Source organism: Phalacrocorax aristotelis, chromosome 1, assembly GCF_949628215.1.
Source record: "Phalacrocorax aristotelis chromosome 1, bGulAri2.1, whole genome shotgun sequence".
NCBI lineage: Eukaryota > Metazoa > Chordata > Aves > Suliformes > Phalacrocoracidae > Phalacrocorax > Phalacrocorax aristotelis.
The window spans coordinates 19537526-19557968 of record NC_134276.1 but is presented as its reverse complement, the minus strand read 5'-3'; the positions used below and the strand labels follow the sequence as shown (position 1 = coordinate 19557968).

The 20443-nt window shown below is 41.0% G+C and overlaps 1 protein-coding gene across 1 annotated transcript in view; it reads left to right on the top strand.

Moving 5' to 3' along the window:
* The window catches only part of ARHGAP20 (Rho GTPase activating protein 20), a 65239-nt gene that overhangs the window by 21831 nt on the left and 22965 nt on the right, over positions 1 to 20443 (top strand). Inside the window, exons 3-6 of the mRNA XM_075082724.1 lie at positions 9018 to 9188; positions 14489 to 14638; positions 16511 to 16552; positions 17541 to 17625. Of these exons, the coding sequence (XP_074938825.1) occupies positions 9018 to 9188; positions 14489 to 14638; positions 16511 to 16552; positions 17541 to 17625 (448 nt within the window). The remainder of the gene's footprint in view (positions 1 to 9017; positions 9189 to 14488; positions 14639 to 16510; positions 16553 to 17540; positions 17626 to 20443) is intronic.

Genomic DNA, 20443 nt, shown 5'->3' with positions numbered 1-20443 from the left:
TCATTGCCTAAACTGCAGACTCTACCCAGGTGGCATGAGCCGAGGAGGGGAAGAGCCTAGCTCAATTAGTTCTTGAAGAATGGGAAAATCAGAGGCTAAAGGGGAATGACTGTTGAGCAATGAGACTTTGAGAGACTGTGAGCAGGCCCCCTGGTATTACCTGATAATTGACTGAGGTGGCTGACAGGCAATAAACCTAGGCAGTCATCCAGAAAATGCTGTTTCCCTGTTAAAAGTACATGGTCACAAGTGCCTTATTCTTGTCCATCTACAGCTGTGTAACATGAAGCTGCAGACAATAGGGTAGACAGATAAACACAGGCTCACGAACAGCCATACATGATGGGCCAGAAGGGTTTTCTAAAGATGCCCACAACAGTCTTTTCACCTCATGTGCACCTCAGCTTGAAATGACCTGTTTCTGCAGAGGTCTGCAGCATGTCCTGGCTATTTTTGGTAGCCCGGAATTTCTGGATGTTGTATGACCTGTGCTGAACTCTTGTAATACAGTTTGCAAAAAGATATTTGAAGCACCCTTTTGAAGGAAAGGTTAGTTTAATCCATAAAGTAATTCAAAATCAACAGAGTTGAGCTAGGCTTTTAAATGTCCCAGTTGTGATTGTTGCTTCCCCAAAAAATTAAGGTAGGACAGAAGCCTTATACCTTCAGGCTACTAAAACAATACTGGATCCTCATAGAGGGACATGGGTGAAACTGAGATCCCAGACTGCTCACCTGTACACCTCTTTGGAATGGGTAGGAAGGAGCCATGGTGGAAGTGGCAAAGGTGGCCTGTGCCTCCAGACTTCTCATGGGCCATGAGAAGCTCCAAAAAGCCCAGACAACCATGGTCAGAACTGCAGTGTGGGGGTGGTAAGTTCCTGCCTTTTCTTTGCCCTCTGTTCATCCTATTTTTTTTCCCCTCTTTTTCCCCCCCCAAAGGTCACTTTTTTCCTGACTTTTTTTTTTTTATCTGAACAATGAAATCTTTGGGTAGACAATGCCTGGAAAGCCACTTCCATAGGGCAACTGGAATGGGAGAGTAACTCAAGGTGGTGGCGCTATGTCACTCAGTAAAAATGAGTGGGAACTGCAGTGGGGAACAGAGGATTGAGTCTTCCAAAGGCCAAAAAAGGTTTTATAGACTTCTACATGTGAATATGTCCTCCCCAAAACTTCTCTCCTGCTTAGGGAGACTTGGACCAAAACCCCTTGGACTTGTTGATTGCTAGCAGAGCTGTATAGCAGGACTGGAGGACACCCACACTGCAAGAGCTTTTCAATAGGATTTAAATAACTTGCACTAAATTTTTTTCTGGTGGAAATAGGCAAAATATGGCCGAAACGTGTGGTGCTAACTTATACCAATAGAGAATTTTGCCCTTGTGCTAAATTTTCAGAGTAAACACCTTGCAGCTGTTTGTTAAAATAGAACAAAAAACCTTGGAAGTAAACCAAACCACAAGCGTGTTTCCTGTCTCCAGCCACCACACTGTAGTACATATTTGCTCTGCAGAGAATATTGTCCTTTTGGCTATGTAGAAATTACTTAAGTGCAGCTTGTTTTCAGTTAAGCTGCCAAGCTTCCATCCTGAAACGTGTGAGGATTTTTTCTTTTAATGATGCATTTTTCCCTACAGCTATGTGATATTTTACTGCAAGTCTTAATAATTTACTGATTTTTGGAAGACCACAGAAAAATAATAGTTATGTACCTCAACACCCTGAACATTTAGTGTAAACCATGTTGTTCATCATAATAATTTTTATTACTTTTAATAAGATTTTGACATCTTGCAAAGATTATTTCAGATACTTACAAAACAACTTTTAGAATCCTAGACTAATGTAAGTTGGACTATTTTCTCATATTTTGAATTAAAATGTGTACACTGAGTTTTAGAAGCAGAGGAGTGGTACCTGATTTCTTAAGTGTAAGTGGTAGCCCTGATTTCTGCCCTAAAATGTAAATTTATCTATTTATCAGAGCAAAACTTGCTTCCAATCTCTATTAATATTCACCTTCCTTCCATTGTCTGGGCTTGTGCTTGCCCTGCCTGTGCTGGAGAGGGGTTTGCAGTGCATTTTGATCCAAAGGCTCTGTGACCCTGTTGGGACTCACTGCTTTATCTTGGGTGCAGTGTTTTCACTGCAGCTTGCTGAGGTCCAGCCGCTTGCACGGGTAGAGTGAGGATAGTCCTGTGCTAGAGGCTGTGAACTGGGGCCAATGCGTGCCTGTGGCAGAGGGCTTTCTGTGAGATCCACAGGCACAATCCATGAGGGAAAATGCAGGGGTGAGAGGTGTCTGCCTCGGATTTGTTCAAATACATTATTTGTGGAAAAGAAGTTGCAACCAGTAAAGCATGCTTATCAAGTAGGAGCAGGCATTTTAATATGTAGAAAATAATAAATACTCTTTGAAAAACTGAGCACATCTCACTTGTTCCGTTGTACAAAAGCTACTGTATGCGATGGTGATGGCCTAGGAGACTTTAACAGAGTGCTGCAGAAAATAGACTTGCAATTTCTGGAATGCTGCACTGTTTTCACAAAGTGCTGCTTCAACTGTATAAGATTTACCATAGATAACAGGAGGCAAACATGCCCACCATTCTCAGAGAGAAGCTCCCTTAGCATAGCAGGGATCAAGCTGACAGCAGATTTTCAGAAATGGGTTGGCAGCCCATGTGATTAAGAAGTTTTATGCTTGTCTCTCCAAGTCCCTTCTATAAATACTCAGTGTAAAATTACAACAGCATACTAACTTTGTGTTGTTCCATATCTTACCTACTCCCTTCCTGGAAAACACTCCTGCTCTCCAGGCTGGTATTTTTTGTGCTTACTTTCACCCCCCAGGTATAATTATTATTTATTAGAATAAAGTGCTGCATAAATTTAGACGAAAAGCATATTCCAAATCATGAGGAATCAAAGTGGGAAGATGCACGAAAGATCCTGAGCATGTGGTGACTCCCTGAGGGCACTGGTCATGGCTGGAAGGGAGTGAGAGGAGTGAATGGTTACCACCTTTAAAAATCGAAAGGGTTTCTTTTATATATATATATATATAATCTGCCTGTCTAAATAGAGCTCTGAGCTGCAGATGGATCCTTGTGGGTGATCCATGTCTGTGTGGAGCCTTGCTCATGGTGAGACGAGCTGCGAGTGCTCGCCCCTGGAGCCAGCAGGTCTTTGCATGGCCGTGCCAAACAGGTAGTGTGGATGGGGCAGGCTGGGCCAAGCAGCTCTTTTCAGACCATGTGCTTTAATGAACTGGCAGTGTGATAGAGGCTAAATTCATCAGGACCATAAGCAGGACCATCTCCATTGTCTTGCGTTCAGTTCCAAGCATGGATTTTTGGTTTCAGTGTCAAAAATTGTCTTTCTCTTAGCTTTTCACTTTTCTCTTTTCTCACACAGAATGTGATGATCCATTATCATGGTATTGTCAGATTGGCCAGGATACAGTACAAGTCATGTCCAAACTATCATTTATGATTAAATTAGATGTGTTGAAGTCCTGAAGTGTTAATATTGCACTTGAGTGCACTGCAGGCACCCTGTGATGCAGATCAGCACTCACTGCTGTGGTACAAGTTTGGGGGTTTTTTTTCAACTTATCTCAAGGGAGATAGGGCTTGCACACCAAATTGGAGCTCTTTTCTTTTGGTTGGTTAAAGAATTGTTCTCAATACCTTATTAAGTTAATTACCTTGAATGCAAAATACCCTCTAGCCACACAATATGGGTAATATGCCTTATGTGCTAAAGGTTTTCCAGCAGTAAACCATCTCAGCTTCCAAGCTCAGTTAGGGCCTGCCTCATTAACAAAAATAGGAAGCAAGCATCTATTAAGCTACTATTGAAGTTCCTTCTCACAGGAATTTTTAGGAGCTTAAGGGTCTGAGCAGGAGGCACAGAAAAAAGTACAAATATTGTTACCTGATTTCCAGTATAAGCTCTATGAAGAAAATGAAGGAACTTGACTTGTATATCAGGTTTGCTTTTTTGGGGTATCTCTGCTGGTCACAAATCACATGTGATCTCTGACTTATATATCCATTTTGGCAAAAATCCGTAATGTGGGCTGGGCTGTAGACGTTTCTTACTGTGCAGATAGCTGCTGTTTTCACTAGCCTTGAAAGGGTGTGAATAGCTCCTGCTTCTTTCAGTGGATTGCTCTAGCTGAGTGCTGTGACTCAGTGATGATAAAGTAAATGGTTTACTGAGAGACACTGAGGTTGAAAACTCACTGTCTTTATTTTTCCTAAAAGATAAATTTCTGGTTCCTTAGAGCCATCCAAAACTGGCTTTTGAGACACGCAAAAGAAGTCTGTCCTGTCTGAACACCACAAGGAATGTTGGCAGGTGGTCTGCTTGGTGGGCTCTCTACCTGTAGCCAAAACCAGGTTAGGTTTATGCTGTAAGCTGCAAGCTCTACATGTATAGGCACAAAACTGAGAAGAGCTTCTGGTCCTTACCTGGGCTTCAGCACTGGCACAAGGATGCAGTATTTGTGCTTATAGTACCTCTGTGTGAAATGAATGTAGGCTAAGTTGTTCACTGTGAGAGGAATTTGGAAAGGCATTATGTATGTGCAAGAATTGGACAGACCGCATGCAGCGTCTTACGTGGCTGGGCTGACTCAGATTTCAGCCTATTGAATAGCTGCCATTTTACTACTCTGCTCATTAAAAGATGCATTTCTCACCCTCAGAGGTTAAAGAGCAAAGTGATATTTTATTCCGATAGGTATCAGTCTTGCGGAGAGCGACTTGGTGCTACACTATTAGAGGAAATGAACTTCTGCGGCTGCAGGGATATCGTCAGTGGAGAGAAGTTCTGGCAGAGAATTATAACCAAAAGAACAGAGTGGGATTTAGGGTGGAGCATGAGCAGTCTGTGGGAGGGAGGTCATATAGCTGAGATACCTAGCTCATTCCAGCTTAGGTACCTTGGAACAGATGGTTCCCCTGAGGCATCTTGTAGCTTAATCTAAATCATAGATAGGCTGAAGTCATCACTGACTGAAATCAAGGGAAAATTTCCCATTGCATGAATGTCGTTTGAATAATGGATTTAGTAACCACTTAACATGGGCTGTTAAACTCTCCTTTGGAAAGTATAATTTCTTTCATCGTTTTCACTACAAATAGAGAATAAAGCTGACATCTTCATTATACCAGGAATAAACATTTTGGGGGTCATGCCATTCAGGTATCAGTTTTACTGAGAAGCCCCAAGGAAGTTCTGCAGGGGGAAGAAGAAGTATTTCTTGTGCTTTTGTGGTTTCTGGTAAATATGGGATTGATGAAGTGAGCAGTGATGTGTTTGCTTTCACACTGAATGCAACAGGGATGTATTTTTCAGTGTTTGGCTGGCTACTGTGGATTTCAACTTCATATATTACACCTACAAAATTGAAGAGTTCTTTTAAATCATTGTATCTTAAAAATTTAGGCTCTGGAAACAACAGGAGAAAAATCTTCAGTTATCTTTATAATAATTTCAGCCAGTACTGTGATTTTAGTCTTTTCCTGAATAACTCAATAATATCTGTGTTGTTTTCCTCGAATTACAGAATTTACTCCTTGGTTAAAACCACGCATGGAATTTTCAGACCCCCAAAATGGTACTTTTGGGAAGAGATGCCCACTGAAGAGTTACAATGACAATACCATCTAAACATCAGTATCAGCCTTGCTTCTACTCAGTGCAACATGGCTGATTGCTGACTCTGCAGGATATCCCCATCTGGTGGAAATCAGTTCACAGTTCCTTCTTAACAAATTCAGATGATGGCTTTTTTTCTGCAAAACGGGAAAGATGTTACTTTGTGTGGTTTTTACATGTGTTAGTAATAGAATGACCTTTAAGGGAACACTAAGAAGGCCCTATATCACCTTTACTTTTTAAATTATATCAGGAATCACATTGATGTAAGTACTGATTTTTGCATAATTCTATTAAAAGGAATTTTCAAAGAGTCAGTATTTGAGTGCTTAACACTTTTTCAAAATTAGACTCATTTAATGACCAGAAAAATCAGTGAGCCATTAAAAACTGAACTCCAAAAATACCTCTTTTGTATAAACCCTATGCTTGAGGGTATAGCTGATCTGCATTTTCTTCAATGTAACAAAACTTGGGTTTCATTCATGTCTTGTAACAATGGAACATTAATTGAGAAGATCAAAAGCATGCTTTCCAAAGACATTTTTTGTCACTGCTGGCTGGTGAATTTCTTCCATGTTCCTTTGTCCTGGGGCTTTAGAAGGTTCTGGTTGAATTAATGGCTTTGATTTTTTTCCACTTTGTTTCAAAGGAAGAAAATATTTTCACTTTTTTTTTTTTTTAATAAGGCTTATCAGGTAAACTCTATTAAAGCACATGAGAGTGCTTGTGAGAGTTCGGATGATAGAGAAGCTTGAAAGGCATTGGGTCAAAAGGTAGCTTTCATTAAAATTACTGATTTATGTTATTGTATTGTCCTGTTCTAAAACCAGGTTCAATTTACTTGACCCCTGCTAGCATTAATAAACCTATTGCACCTTCCTTTGCTCACCTGCATGACAAAGATTTTGCTTAATTTAACTTGGGAGTTTCCCAGGCTTACAAGTCGGAATGTAGAAAATGTACAAATGGGAATAATCAAATAGAGTTGCCTATAGGGAGACACGGGAGCCTGAACCTACAGGAAAGCCAGGAGGGGCAGGCACTTCAGTATGATTTTCTGAATGTTTCTGCTGATTTGGTTACTTTAGTGTAACATGAAAGGTTTTTTTCTAACTATTGTTGTTAATGGGTTCAAACATAAGTGAGTATTTCTCTGGCTTAACCTTTGAGGTAAAGGCCATGCATGGCTTTCATGCAGGTGGACCAGTCAACATTCCAGATTTCTGCTTAAGTTTCTGTGCCAAGTGCTGCTAGGGAGTTTATGAAATTGAGTCCCAGTAACCTATCAGGCACTGATGAACCGGTGAATTTATGAATTCATAATCCCGCAGAAGTGGCAGGGTAGGAGAGATACTTGTGTTCCCCTGACTCCTATTGCTGGCCACACAGCATGTGTCACTGTTATGCTGGAGCAAAACTCCTCTCTCTGCTTTAACCACCACACTCCTGGACGCCTCTTCTGCTGAGGAATGATCAGATAACTTCAGGTTCGCGTTATTCATTCTGACAGTTATTCCTCTTCTTTCTCTCTTCCCTGAAGATGTAGATAGTGAAAGACAAGATTAATACACAGTTTAAGACAAATTAAGTTGAGGAATTCTTTCAAAAACTCAGGCTTCTAGCCAGAAAGGGAAAACCAAAGCCAAACAGGGCTCTCCTCAGCAGGTAGAGATCCTCACCAGCTCCTTACAGATCAGTGAAAGTGTGTCCTGCTAATGTAGGCCAATCTCAGAGCTTATCCTTTCCCTCCCAGCTGTCAGGATTTCCTAAATAATTTCCTGAGTAATCCAGCCAAAGGCATCAAGGAGAGGAGGGTTGGGATTCATCCAGACTCTGAGAGGTACAAGAAGGTTTATGACCTTTCTTGAAGGTTGTCTATGCTCATGCTTGTTTTCTATCATATCTCTCCCATTTGTTTTGGGACTTTCACTATATAAGGTCCATTTCTTCTCCCAGAAAAGTCATTAGGTGTTTGTCATCAATTCCAGTGGGACCAGGAATAAAGCATCATCACAAAGCTGCTCACTTCAGCCTTTCCTTGCCAAGATGATCCTTCCAAGTTTTAGCTTTTTTTTAAGAAGAAAAAATAAGTAAATGCTTTTGAATAAAAATATAAAAATTGAACTGATTCATCCAACCAAGGGAAAAAGGCAAGTGGTTCATTTGGAGGCTCCAATAGGCAAAGTAAGTAATTGAAAAGTTGCATTTAAAAATCATGAGCGAAGATGCTGATAGGTCCTGGTTTTAATCCAGAAATTAATTGTTTAAGGTACACCAGGGTGTAGGAGACCCAGGTTCAGTTCTCTCACCTGCCTGGGAAAATTTAAAGCCATATCTGTGGCTTTCCAAGGGAGACCCTGACCTGCAACCAGCTTTTAGAGAGCCCTAGAGGAGGAGTGTCCTCCCTCAGACCCTCACATTCATTCAGTTCAGCAATGTATAACTAGACATTTGTTAGGGCAAGGCTCAGAAACTAGGGGTGTCCTCTCTGGGTGAGTGAGCTGACCATCGTGCTAGAGAAACTCTTATTTCTGCTTCAGTAACTATTCAACTACTTTATGTCATGCAGAACAGTTAGATCAGGAGGGGTTGAGGGAATCATGTCTCCACCATCAGTAATCTTTGACTGCAACCTACCTGATACCTCCTTAGAAAGATGTCTTCCAGGAGGTAGCCTGATCTGCCCCCCATAGACCCGGGTTGGGATTATCCAGCAGCCTCTACACACCACAGCCACACACCAGCAGAGCCATGCTCCAGTCACATAAATAAACCCTGCGATGGGAGCTTACTTCCATGTGGGTCATGTGCTGGGGAGAGGCTGAGCTGCTTCTTCTCATGTTGCATCTCGTACATGGTCTGTCTATAGCCAGGTTCAGTTGTACCTTATGTTTGCCCTTGGTTCTGAATAATTTCTGTAAATTGCTCTTGAGCCCAAGTATGAGTCTCCTCCTGACCAAGGTGGGTGTGCTGTTATCCCTTTGTCATGCATATGTCTCCAATCTATTGATAGAGAGGCTACAGAAGGTGCGGTATTTTCTCTAGGACTTTAATACAAAGGGAGATGAATAGAAATAGACAAAATGGAGATGGCTGTATTTAAATTTTGCTAAATGCTATCCATGTGCTTGGGCTATAAAAGATTCAGTAAGGACAATCCCTAATAGATTTTGTCTCAGAATCAGATTGCTGGATTATCTTCATTGTCCCTCTCACCTTTCACTGAAATGTGGAAAAATAAATCGCTTTTTGGCAGCAGGAGCAGGAATTTGCTGCCTGGTTCTCTCTCACAGGCAATCAGTTGATTCACTTACCTTTATTCCCTTTATTTCCTTTTACAGGGAAGGCTGCTTCTCCCCCATCAGCCCAGAGGCATGTCCCCTTGTGCAGTCTTTCATGTGCCACAACCGAACATTCATCCTGGATGGCCACGTGCAGCTGAAGACGGGTCTGCAAACCCAAGAGCGCCACCTTTTCCTCTTCACAGACCTTCTGGTTGTTGCCAAGTCCAAGTGAGTATGGCACCTCAGGCACTGTTCCTACAGAGCAGCCCTCTTCTCAGCAGAGCGCAACATAGATTTCCATAATGCTTTTTTTAGTAGCAAATCTTTCCTAAATCATAAGGAAGCTTTTTATATGGTCACTGGAAGTTAGGTGCCTGACCTCTTCAAGCACCTTTGAAAAACCCATAGCCATAGAGTAATTCCAGGACGCAACACTTTAAAGAAGTATCAGATGTTCTTGAATATATTGCTTGTATTGTATCATCTTTCCTGCTTTGGGAGCACAGCATCATAGAAAAGACTCATTGGTGCTCAACTGTGTCCGTTGCGCTGCCTTCAACTGACTGTTGTGTTTTAGACAGGTTATCTTCAGTCCTATGGGGTGTGCGTAACGCCGGTGGCTGGGTTGCAGAGGGGCTACAGGTCTTAATGCTTACCTGGAAGCTGCATTGAGACACACCAGTGATGAGCATCTGTATAAAAATAGAGATTGCAGGTGGCGTCACAGTGTCCATCTCTGTTAGTTTTGCTGAGCCAGGAGGAGTGTGGTGAAGGGGAAGGAGAAAGGAAGCAATGCTGAGCAGTCTGGGTAGTGTTCATGTGTAATCAGGCTTGCTGCTGAGCTCTGATTATTCACTCTACCATTCACAATTAAAACAGATTTACATGCTGTGTCTAGCATGCCAGCTTCATGCAGCATTTGTGGTTTAAGGCAATTTTAGAGGGTGCTTTCACTTGTTGTTATCAGTTATGGAAAAATAATAATAAAAAATTGTGATACAGATAAATTCTCTGTTAGGCACTGTGTTTGTAGTTTCACAGGGTGGGTAATCTCAGTGTGAATCCTGGGCTTTTGCAATGTGTCTTTTCGCTTAAGCAATTGTTTCAGAGGCTGCTGGGAAAAGCCAGAATAAATCTGTGTTTTCTGTAGAAATCTGAGCTGTGTCTGTTTGAATCACACGTAGTAAATGTAACCCCCCCAGTGGAACTCCTTCACTTGATGTAATGTGACAACACAGAGGATATTTTACCCAAAACACGTTCCACTACGGGTGGGTGGTAAACATAAAGATATTTAGGGGAAATCTTGCTATTCTACCAACAGTACCAGTAATAGCATTGGCGCTGTATTTATGTATGTTTGTATCATGTAATTTAAGCTTTCAAATGTTAAATATTTGCAACTTACCTAGGCTTCTAGTCTCCTTTTATAGTCACCAAGGGAAAACCAGCACCTTCCTGCAGCAAACTCATCTGGTCCTGAAAGGGTGCTGACTGTGGCTGAGGGGACTCATGCTCTTAAGGGTCTCTCGCTCTGTCCACTGGCTATTCAATGGGCATAGTCTAACGAATTTAGGTCTAAGCTTGTAAATTGTAGAAGGCTAAAGTCAGGTGAGATGAATCCCTCCCTCCCTGGTCAGCATGCTGAGCAGAAGCAATGTTACACCTGGGCTGAGCTCCACATTACTGCAAGTTTGGCTAGGTCCCAGTGGGACTATTTGTATAGTAAAGCACTACTCTCTGCAACCACTCCAAAATCTGGTCCCCAGGGAGTAGCAGTGGCTCTTACAGCATTTGATTTAGTATGGTGAAGAGTCTGCAATGTTTGAAGAAGGTGGAACAGAACAAAAGGTGCTTCTGAATGTGAAAAAGGGGGAGGGGGATCAAGTCTTTGCTAGAAATGGTAAAAATAGTATTTTGAGTGATACTGCTTCATATATTTTAAAGAACTAATTGGGATGTTTTCTCTACAGCTGCCCTGTCAGCAATTAAAGCATCAGAGCTGTCACTAATGAATCCTACTTAAAATTAGCATTTTTAAAGATATCTCACACTAAAATACCATTGTTGATTCCTAGAGGGAAACCTGAGTGGTGTGTATTGCTATGCAGCTGTGACTATTGTGGCTAGTGATGCGGAGTCAAGACAGCAGGTCACCAGGACAGAATTAATTATACAGTTGAATCTGACTTAATTTCAGAATTATTCCTTGTGAAGGTGCTAAAATTTTTAATACTCTTTTGTGTCAAGTGGGTTTTCAGCCTGGGGCATATGAACACCTAAGATATCTTAGGTACAGCTGGGCACTGTACTGGTGTCAGCTCAGCTGCAGATAGCCCGTCACTGTACGAAGGGAGCTCATGTATAATTGGACTTCATATGATCGGCAAATGAGTACAAGTTTTTCCTAAAGAGAGCAACAAGTATCTTGTGTCCTCTGAGCTTGCTGAGTAAAATCCTATACAGCACTGAGCTGCTGCTTAACGGCAGTGAATTGGTATTGCTTTCATGGAAACTTGGTGGGGGGTAAGAGACCTCTCTACAACTGGTCTGAGTATGACTTTGGACAAGGTGCCTGTAGGTTCGTTTTCTGATACTTTGTAATAATTTTTGAAATGTAGACTGTTGTCTTTTCAGATCATGCATTAGCCCAGCTTACAAAAAATAATACTCACATGCTGTGCTTCTCTCTCTGCTGCCCCACCTTTTACTGCCCTCATGCGAGGAATAAGTCAGAAATTGATTGAAAGGGTTTTTCTCACTAAACCACTGTTAAGTATGTAAAATGTTATACTGTTTTCTGTATATTGATTAAATCTCTTACAGAAAGCGTGTGTTTTATTTTGGCAGAGTAAATATTTCAAGGATCTGTCAGTTCAATAATCAAGGTTTCTTATGTAAGTTTTTGCATGGGAGGCACAGAGAAATGGCTTCCTCTTTCTCCTTTGTATTACATTCATGCCTATATACACATGCATTTTAAGGTTATTTTCCCAATGTGGCTGGACATAGAAATTGATGGTTGAACACATACATGGAATTGCATTAGCAATCTCACAGTAGATCCATTAATGCTGTTGTCAGAGGGTCCTATTAAGGGGATTAGCAAATCTAGTGAGAAGTTAATCTTCCATCTGTTAACAGCCGCTAAGTATCCAATTGCCACTTACAGAAAGCAAAAGGAACTGAATTTACTCTGCAGAGGTGGCACAATTTGTGGTGTGTCAATACCTACGCCATTGATGTTCATGATTTTTCTGTTGATTTCAGTGGACTCTGGGATCTGCCTGTATTTATTTACAGTGTAACACTTGCAAGGGGACTTACCTACTTAAAAAAAAATAAAATCTTTGTTAGGTTGTTACTCTTTCCGTTTTTCAGATGTTCAGGCATGCTGCTTCCTTAGTCAGCAATGATATATTAATTTTTAGAGGTAGTGCTTTGGCACTTAAATAGAAGACCCACATTTCACAAACACTGAGAACCCATGGATTGCATAAAGGACATGGCAGATGGAGATAAAATTATACTTCAGGCTCTTTAGATGTTAATGGAGGCTACTGTTTCAGCGCCTCTGGAAACCAGGCCACTTGAATACTGATAATAGCTGAGAGCTGTGACTAGGCATGGCAAACAGGGTCAGAATATACATCAAGTGTGACTGGAGAACATCTTTGTCCTTCTGCCAACACCCTGCTGACACCTGCTACTGGCACTGTAGGGGTCTGGCTTTATGAACTGTAAATGCTAAAAAAGTGAACCAGCATGTAGAGAGTTCACTGTACTGGGTAATGGGAAAAAGAAATTGAGGAGAAAGGGAGGGACAACAGATTGATTTGGTGGAGCCAGACCAGGCATCCATTTATTAACATCTACATTAGAATTCACAGCTGTATATTTTTGTAAATCTACATTTTCACAGTTCATTCTGTGGTCAGTTACAGTCTTTTCTGTATTCTTGACAGATCTTACTTGTTGCATCACAAACTAGTTTGTTGACAAGTGTGTTGAAGTGTTCTCCTGTACTTTAAGTTTCTCTTAACAAACAAAATGTAATAAAGACAGGTGAAATGTACAGCTGACCAGGAAACTCCATGGTATAGTTTAAAAAATACATGAACTTGAGATGGTGTTTTACAGTATTTTGTGGCGATCTAATTGAAGTGCACCTTTTTGCCAGGTATGATATGCACTGATGGTCCTTTCTTGCCCACCACTGTAAAGGCTGCTGGGTTATTAGAGTTGTTCTACCCCTGTTAGCATAGTGCCAGCTGGAAACCTCAGACCAGGCAGGGTACCGCAAGTTTATCTATGTTCTCTTCAAAGCCACAAGGTTCAAGTGCTTTCATGTTTCAGACTGTATTAGTTCAGTCGGTCCTAAATCAAATACCTGTAAATGAGACTAATCTCAGAGAAGGTAGTCCATGTCTATCAAAGCTCTAAGAAACTGCTTACCTGGCATATTTATTTATAGAGCACTAATCACCGTGGTGCCTGGCACTGTCCCCACCCACATTTGCAACACAGTGTTGAGCTGACATGCTTTTGCTTGCAGTCTTTGGATTAGAAGGGCAAAACATTTTCAGGGAGGGGACACTTTTTGTCCAGCCTTTCCCTGCTGGCCCAGGAGAACCGTAGCTCAGGTAATTCAGGCTGCAAGGCCTCTAGCGCAAACCTGTCTTAAAGTGAGTGGCTGTTGCATTGCTACAAAGCTGGACTGACTTTGTGAGATTTTATTTGTTTCTCACATAGCATTGATGCCCACAAATCCTACAAAGGAAGGAGACTTATAAGAAATAAAGTTGAAGAAAGGAGTTGAAATAAAATAGCAAAATTCAGTAAATTTGACCTTTACTGTACTCTAATGTTCAGTAGGATAAAATACAGGAAGGGCCAAGTTAAAAAAGAAAAGGGGAATTTAATGTATCTTCCTTGTATAGATGACTAGATATTTTGAGAATGCATGAAGTCCTGGCTCATTTTCCACGTGGCTACATGCAGCTAGTTAATGGAAGCTGTATGTGACCTGTGCTGTAGTTAACACAAATGGCAGTTTTCTGCTTATTCTTTCTTCAGGATTGCCTAGTTGTCACTACTTAAACTCACCATGGTTGTTGACCCTGGGGCTAAGCAATCCAACTATACTGTAAACTTCCCAATGGCATTAAAGTCATTGGAAGGAGAGTCAAATGCAAGTGGCAATCTTTGCCTTATGGCAAGATTTGAAGGGGGCCTCTAGACATGGGTAAAAGTTTTCCCCCAAGAAGGGGGCTGTCCAGGGATGCCACAAACCACCTACTTATCCCACATATAGGATATCTGCTGATCCCATTTAGATGAGAAATTGATATATTTTTATATGTAACCCAAATAAAACTATTTTTTTCTTTAACTAAAGCAGAAGCGCTTCTTCCATCAGCTCCAATGTAAGCTTCATGTGTGCCTGAAGGAAGAAGAAACTGTGAGTTGTTTAACCTGCCTTGCTATGTTTTCATGTGTGTAACATAACTGTGAATTTCTGCTGGCAGGTCGCACTCTCATTTCAAACTAAAGTGCCAAGCACGTCTCTGTGAGATGTGGACAGCATTTTGTACAGAAGAAGTCTGTGAAAGCAGCACAGACCCAGAGAGGTCCTTTGTTTTGGGCTGGCCCACCACAAACTGTGTGGCAAATTTCAGGTAAGAACTGAGATATGTTTTATTTACCAAGTTACTTAAATGTTTTTAGGCTGACAGGTAACAAGAGTATCACAGACTCATTTCAGCACCAGTGAAGGTGGGAAGCAGGAACTTACTGGTCCTTAAGCCAATTCCTTCTACTGCTGTGAGCAAGTCACCCTCCATCCCTCATCTTCTGTCTCTTTGCAAATGTGGCAGCGATAGTCACTTACGACTTAAAAATTTGAGAAACTACATGATCTGGCAAAGAACTCTGTGCTGTAAAATTGCTCAGTGGAAATTCTCTTTTTTTGGGGTATAATTTGACAAACACCTTGGCTAATTAATAAGATGAACTACAAATAGTAAACAGCCAAGCTAATGAAAGGATCAGAGACCCTCATAGGACACCCTTAAACAGAAGAACTTATATTTGAAGTAGCAGGAAACGTATGGTGAAATAGTGACCTTGTCCTATTTCTCTTTTTAATTTAATTGTGCCAGAGAAATTGTCAAAATTCCTCTTAAAGTAGCATCTCTGAATCTTAATAGGCAGAAAGATTTTTGGTCTGTCTTTGCAGCATTGACTGTAGGACACATAAGGGCTGTAGAGGTAATTTCAGTGATTAGGCTGATTTTAGTCTCAGCAGGAGGGCTCGGTCATCACTTTGGATGAGGGAGGGCACCATCCCCCTGAAATCCCAGCTGCCTAGCCACAGTAATTTGTCTGGGTCTTGGAAAATGCATTTTCCTCTTTACCAACAGAGAGCAAAAGCTGACGCATGCAGCTTAATTTGTATGTCACATTGTACGTATCCAAAGAGAATGCTGTGCACAAACTGCTCTTTATTGAGCTGGTTGTGCTGTTTATGTTTTTCTTCACTTAATAGTCCTGAAACAAAGCTGAAATCTTCTATTGATTTTCAATTGAACTCTTGCCAATAAACATGTGCTTCGATCTCGAGACAGTGTGTGAGCCTTTACAGCTATCAGAAAGTAGTTGCATAGGAAAGCAATAGCTTCAATCAAGGGTCAGAGATTTTATAGAAGTGAAATTATTTTATGTCTGGAGGTACACAGAAAAATCTAAAATGCCATGCATAAGTCAGGTGCATATCTGACAGAACTGAAACAGCCAAAGCAGAATCACATTTTTAATGTTTATGAAGTGCATCATTCAGTAGGTTTGTAGTTCCCTAAATGCCTGCTCTGAAAATCTGAAGAACTTAATTTGCAGAAGCAGCAGTGGGAATAACAGTTACTCCATCTGGGGCAGGACTTAAATCAATAAAGTTAAAGTAAAATTAGGTTAGATTCCTTGCACTATCCTATTATTAGCTATGTTTAACCCGACAGTCTGTATCATTGAAAGTGGATAAATGAGAGAAAGATAAATGAGATAAGCCTTAAAATGTCCAAAGATAAACCCTATTAAGTACAATGGGACCTTTTTGATTGTGGCTTACGTGTCCTTTGTAATGTGGTGGTAAACCAAATAATAAATAAGAAAATTAGAATAGTGAAGTGGAAAGAAGTCTATATACCTGAGGAAATACCTTTAAACTTCTGAACGAAGTTCTTATTTTAAAGAACTCTCTTCTATTTGGAGATGAGTTTAAGAACTCAACCCATTTCCTACTGAATTCTCTGATAAAGCTTTAACTTCTGTGGTAAAAACTGGTAACGGAGGCTTTTGATCTCTGTAGCAGGCTTCTCAGTTGATTTTGCAGGGAAACAGATTTTTCATTCAAATCTGGAAAAACCTTTTAGGTTTTTTAGGTATTTATGGAAATTGCAACCAAGAAGCAGTCCATTCCACTGTGGTCTGTACAAGGGCTATTTTAGTATTAGAATGATGGCTGATTTGTCCCTGTTTTTCTATAATTCTTGCAGGTCTGCAGAACAAAAGGAAACATGGCTGTCTTTTTTGCAAAGGTACTTTATTATATGGTCTTTAAAGACACTGAAAAGAGTCCCAGTCATCTAGACCAGTGATTCCCAAGCTGTGGTACCTATGCCGTCATGATAGATAAGCTCTTTCAAAGACATATTAAGGGAAAAAAACACGTCTTCTCCCTGTAGAAGATGGTATGTGCCGTTCATGCAATGATCACTACACAAGGAGAGGAATGCTTCCCTGTGCCTGTACACGGCTCAGCACAAAACTGGAGCGATTCCTATCACACATGATCCCTTCCCTATGCAGTTATAAGAGCCTCTGCCACAATTGCTCTAGCTGAGCCTGGGGCTTTTTCCATGGTGATGGCTTCTAAGCAAGTCCAGCTCAGTAACCTCTGCTCTAACCTACCTGCTGCTCATGGCTGGCTGTATTTTGGTCTTACGAAATGGACCCCAAACCGGATGGTATGGTGGGAGGGTTTGTGTAAATAGAGCTGTCTTATTTTCGTCAGTGTTTGGACAGAAAACTGCTAGTGGTGATTTTGTTTTCTGGTCACCTAGTTCTGCTGGTTGAGTTCTGTGTCTTTATCTGATTCTTCAGACTTCCTGGGGTTGTTTAAATCATCCTTGCTGGGGATGATTTCTAATTCACTCTTCTCCTGTTCAGACCTTTGAACTGTTCCATACAATGGGATAAAACTGATTCCACCAGGAGCCTGTACTGCAGACTGAGGCATCACAATGATGGGTAGTTTTAGCTTGATTTTTTAAATCCAGTTGCTCTGCTGCTTACACTGATTTCTACAATGAACTTTAACACAACAGGGCGTTACTGGGGGCGACAGTCAGCATCCCTTCCAGATACTGCTGGATGCTTTCTTGTCCTCAGAGGTCTCTCTACTGCAGTACATCTGCAAACAATCTGCTTCTTACCCAGTTATCGCTTGATTGCCATTTAAATCTCCATCTTGCTATTTATGTTTATAATTTTTAAAATTTATTTGTTTTGTACTTGTTTTGTCAGTCGAATAAGAGAAGAGAAGGAAAAAGACTATCCTAAAAGCATTCCTCTGAAGATAATTGCGAAGGACGTGGGAACTTGTGCATATGTAAGTGCTCTTGAGATAAACAGGGGTCTAAATCCACATCACCTATGAGTGCTAGTCACCTGTAAATCCTTTTGATATTAAGAGGGTTCCTTTGGGTTGCTACCTCCTTTAAGGATCCAGCCCCTTTAAAAGACTCAGCATATGGAGCCTTGAAATGTTTTTTTCTTGTGTTTAATACATTAGTTCCTTTTTGAAGACAGTCTGCTTGGTAAGAAATTCTGGTTCTGGCACACAAACTAAAGATTATACAGTGTGAAGTCCCAGGAAAACATCTCTAGTGGAACTTATGCATAAGCATCTTCAGAAATGCCAGTACAATGTACCCTTTTTTTACTTGTAAAACTGATCTAAACCCACAGCTGCCTTCTTTCAATTCTGCAAAGTTGCAATGTGTTTTATTGTTTATAATGATTATAAGTCAGTAAAGCTGTGCATATGAACACCCTGAAGTTGCCTTAAGCATGTTTTTCATCAGCTGATGTTGGTAAATTCATAGGCACAAGGTAAATTAGTAAAGAAAGGTCAACCACAGGGTGATTTGCACCTTTTTTTACTAAGTAATTTTTAACCAATTTAAACTAAATTCTTGTATGTGGCCCGTTCCCTAGGGACACCCTAACATTCAGTGACAATCCATCCATTCTTCCTCTGGTTCTTACACATTTGTCCTTTCTTTCTAACTGTGCTTTTAAGATCTGCATTTCATGCTCAGAAGCCTAAAGAGCATTTGCAAGGACACAAGAAATTTTTACAGAAGTTAGACTTCATTGGAGTCTCTGCCAAACAGTGAATCTCCACTTAGAATTCTGTATTTGCATAGATGTAAGCATAAAGGAGTCCCCTCCTGGCTTCTTGTGCACCCGGCAGAGCATGGGAAGCTAGAAAAGTCCTTGACTAGTACAAGCACTACCCAGCAACAGCCAAAACATTGGTGTGTTACCTCAACATTGTTTTCATGCGAAGTTCAAAGCACACCACTATGCCAGCTAGAGTGAAGAAAATTAACTCTATCCCAGCTAAAACCATGACACCGGGTTATTAAGACAAATGTTAATAAGCAATAACAAAAATTAAAATAGTTCAAATGCAGGACTGCCGATTAAGGTGTGCTCAGGTGTAAATGTCTACAAATTATACATGCACTTAGGTGTTGCATTCTTGTACCAGGGTTTGTTTGGGTTTTTTTTTAAATGTCTTTTCTCCTTAGCTATAATTAGCTCATGAACCAAATATGGTTTCCTGATCCTGACAGTCCTAGAAATGACATGCTGTAGTCTAGCTATAATCAGTAATAAAACAGTGGAGGAGCAGATGGAAATTTTGTGATGCAAATAGTTCTTATGGCACTGTGGTCCCTGTGCTACAGCAGCTGGATATGCCCAAGAATTATTTCATTTTTGGAGGGTAGGGAAGGCTGAACACAAGACACAAACCATTTTATTATATTCTAGCCAGGAGCAAAACTTATGCAAATGTCTGACCTACTCCTGAGAGCCAGATGCCATTGCTTCAGGCGAATGTTAAATTTTTTATGGTATGAGCATTCAGACATGTCCTGAAGCAAGATATACAATATTCTCACTACTTTCCTTTGATTGCCATGGCAGCTTGCAACCGTGAGAGACTTACACAAATGCACAGCTCAGATATTTTCTAAATGCAAAATGTCAGGGTTTGTTTCACCTGAACATCCTATGGCCAGTATAAAATTGACATGCTAACAGGGGAGCAGGGTATAGCAAACTGTCTTGGGACTGGCAGTGAACATTTACATACCAGCTCTGCCACCTTTCCTTCTTTGGACCATTGGGTATGCCTAGGCAGTTTGTTGCAGTGGGCATGCATTTGTCCTGCCAGGGCTTTAGGCTGGCCATGAACCAGCTGCAATCCAAAAGCTGTGTAGTCTTGTTAGCAGAGCCAAACTAGCATGCCTCTAAAGAGGGCTTTGTAACTTGTGCTTGGTGTGTAGGAGCTGCCTGTCAGCTTGGAAGTGAGGCCAGTGTTGGTGTGATGGTACAAGCAAAAACCAGTCTGGACACACTCTCCCCGCTTGTTTTTGCCTCTGCAAGGTGATGGCAGCATTGCTGCCACATCCCAGCGGGGTTGAGGATGGAGTTGTTAATCCTGGTGTGTTTGAAATGCACTGTCCTGCATAAGAGCAACCTATGGCATGGAGGTACAGAGCATTGCCCAGCTGTACGGGAGTAATACTGCTGCCAGGCAGCAGGTGCTGATATCTCACTCTGGAAAGACTGCCTTGTGGAAAGTGACACTTCCTCCAACATAAAGCTCAGCACTTCATGCTGGTTGCCATAGCTGTTTAGAAAGTGGTGTTTCTGCAGATCCATGCTTTTCCATACTGCCGATCTGCAGATTCTGGAGGATGCCAGCGAGGTAGCATTTTAACTGGATGAAAGATTACCAACAGGAAGCGTTTCTGGTATTAAGCCAAATCTAGCTGTGAGAAGTCTATATAGAAAGAGGCAAAGGATATAGAGATGAACAGCCTGTGTGCAGTGTTTTCTTACCAGGGAGACCTTCAATAGAAAAGGACATAAATTATTAACAATTGATACAAGAGCCTCTTATTTCACTGAAAAACTTCTTTTTCAAAGGAAACTTGTATGCTTTTAAATTAATCACACCATTAAGTTTCCCATGCAGTGTCTAAAGTGCAGTTAGTGGATGTGTCTTTTTGCATATTTTAATATGGAGGTCTTGTCCCCAGTAATCATGGTACTCTTTCATCTAACGGAGCTGTTGAGGAAGTGGGGAGCAAATACAGAAAGTATGTGACAAAGCAGAAGAACCAAACCTC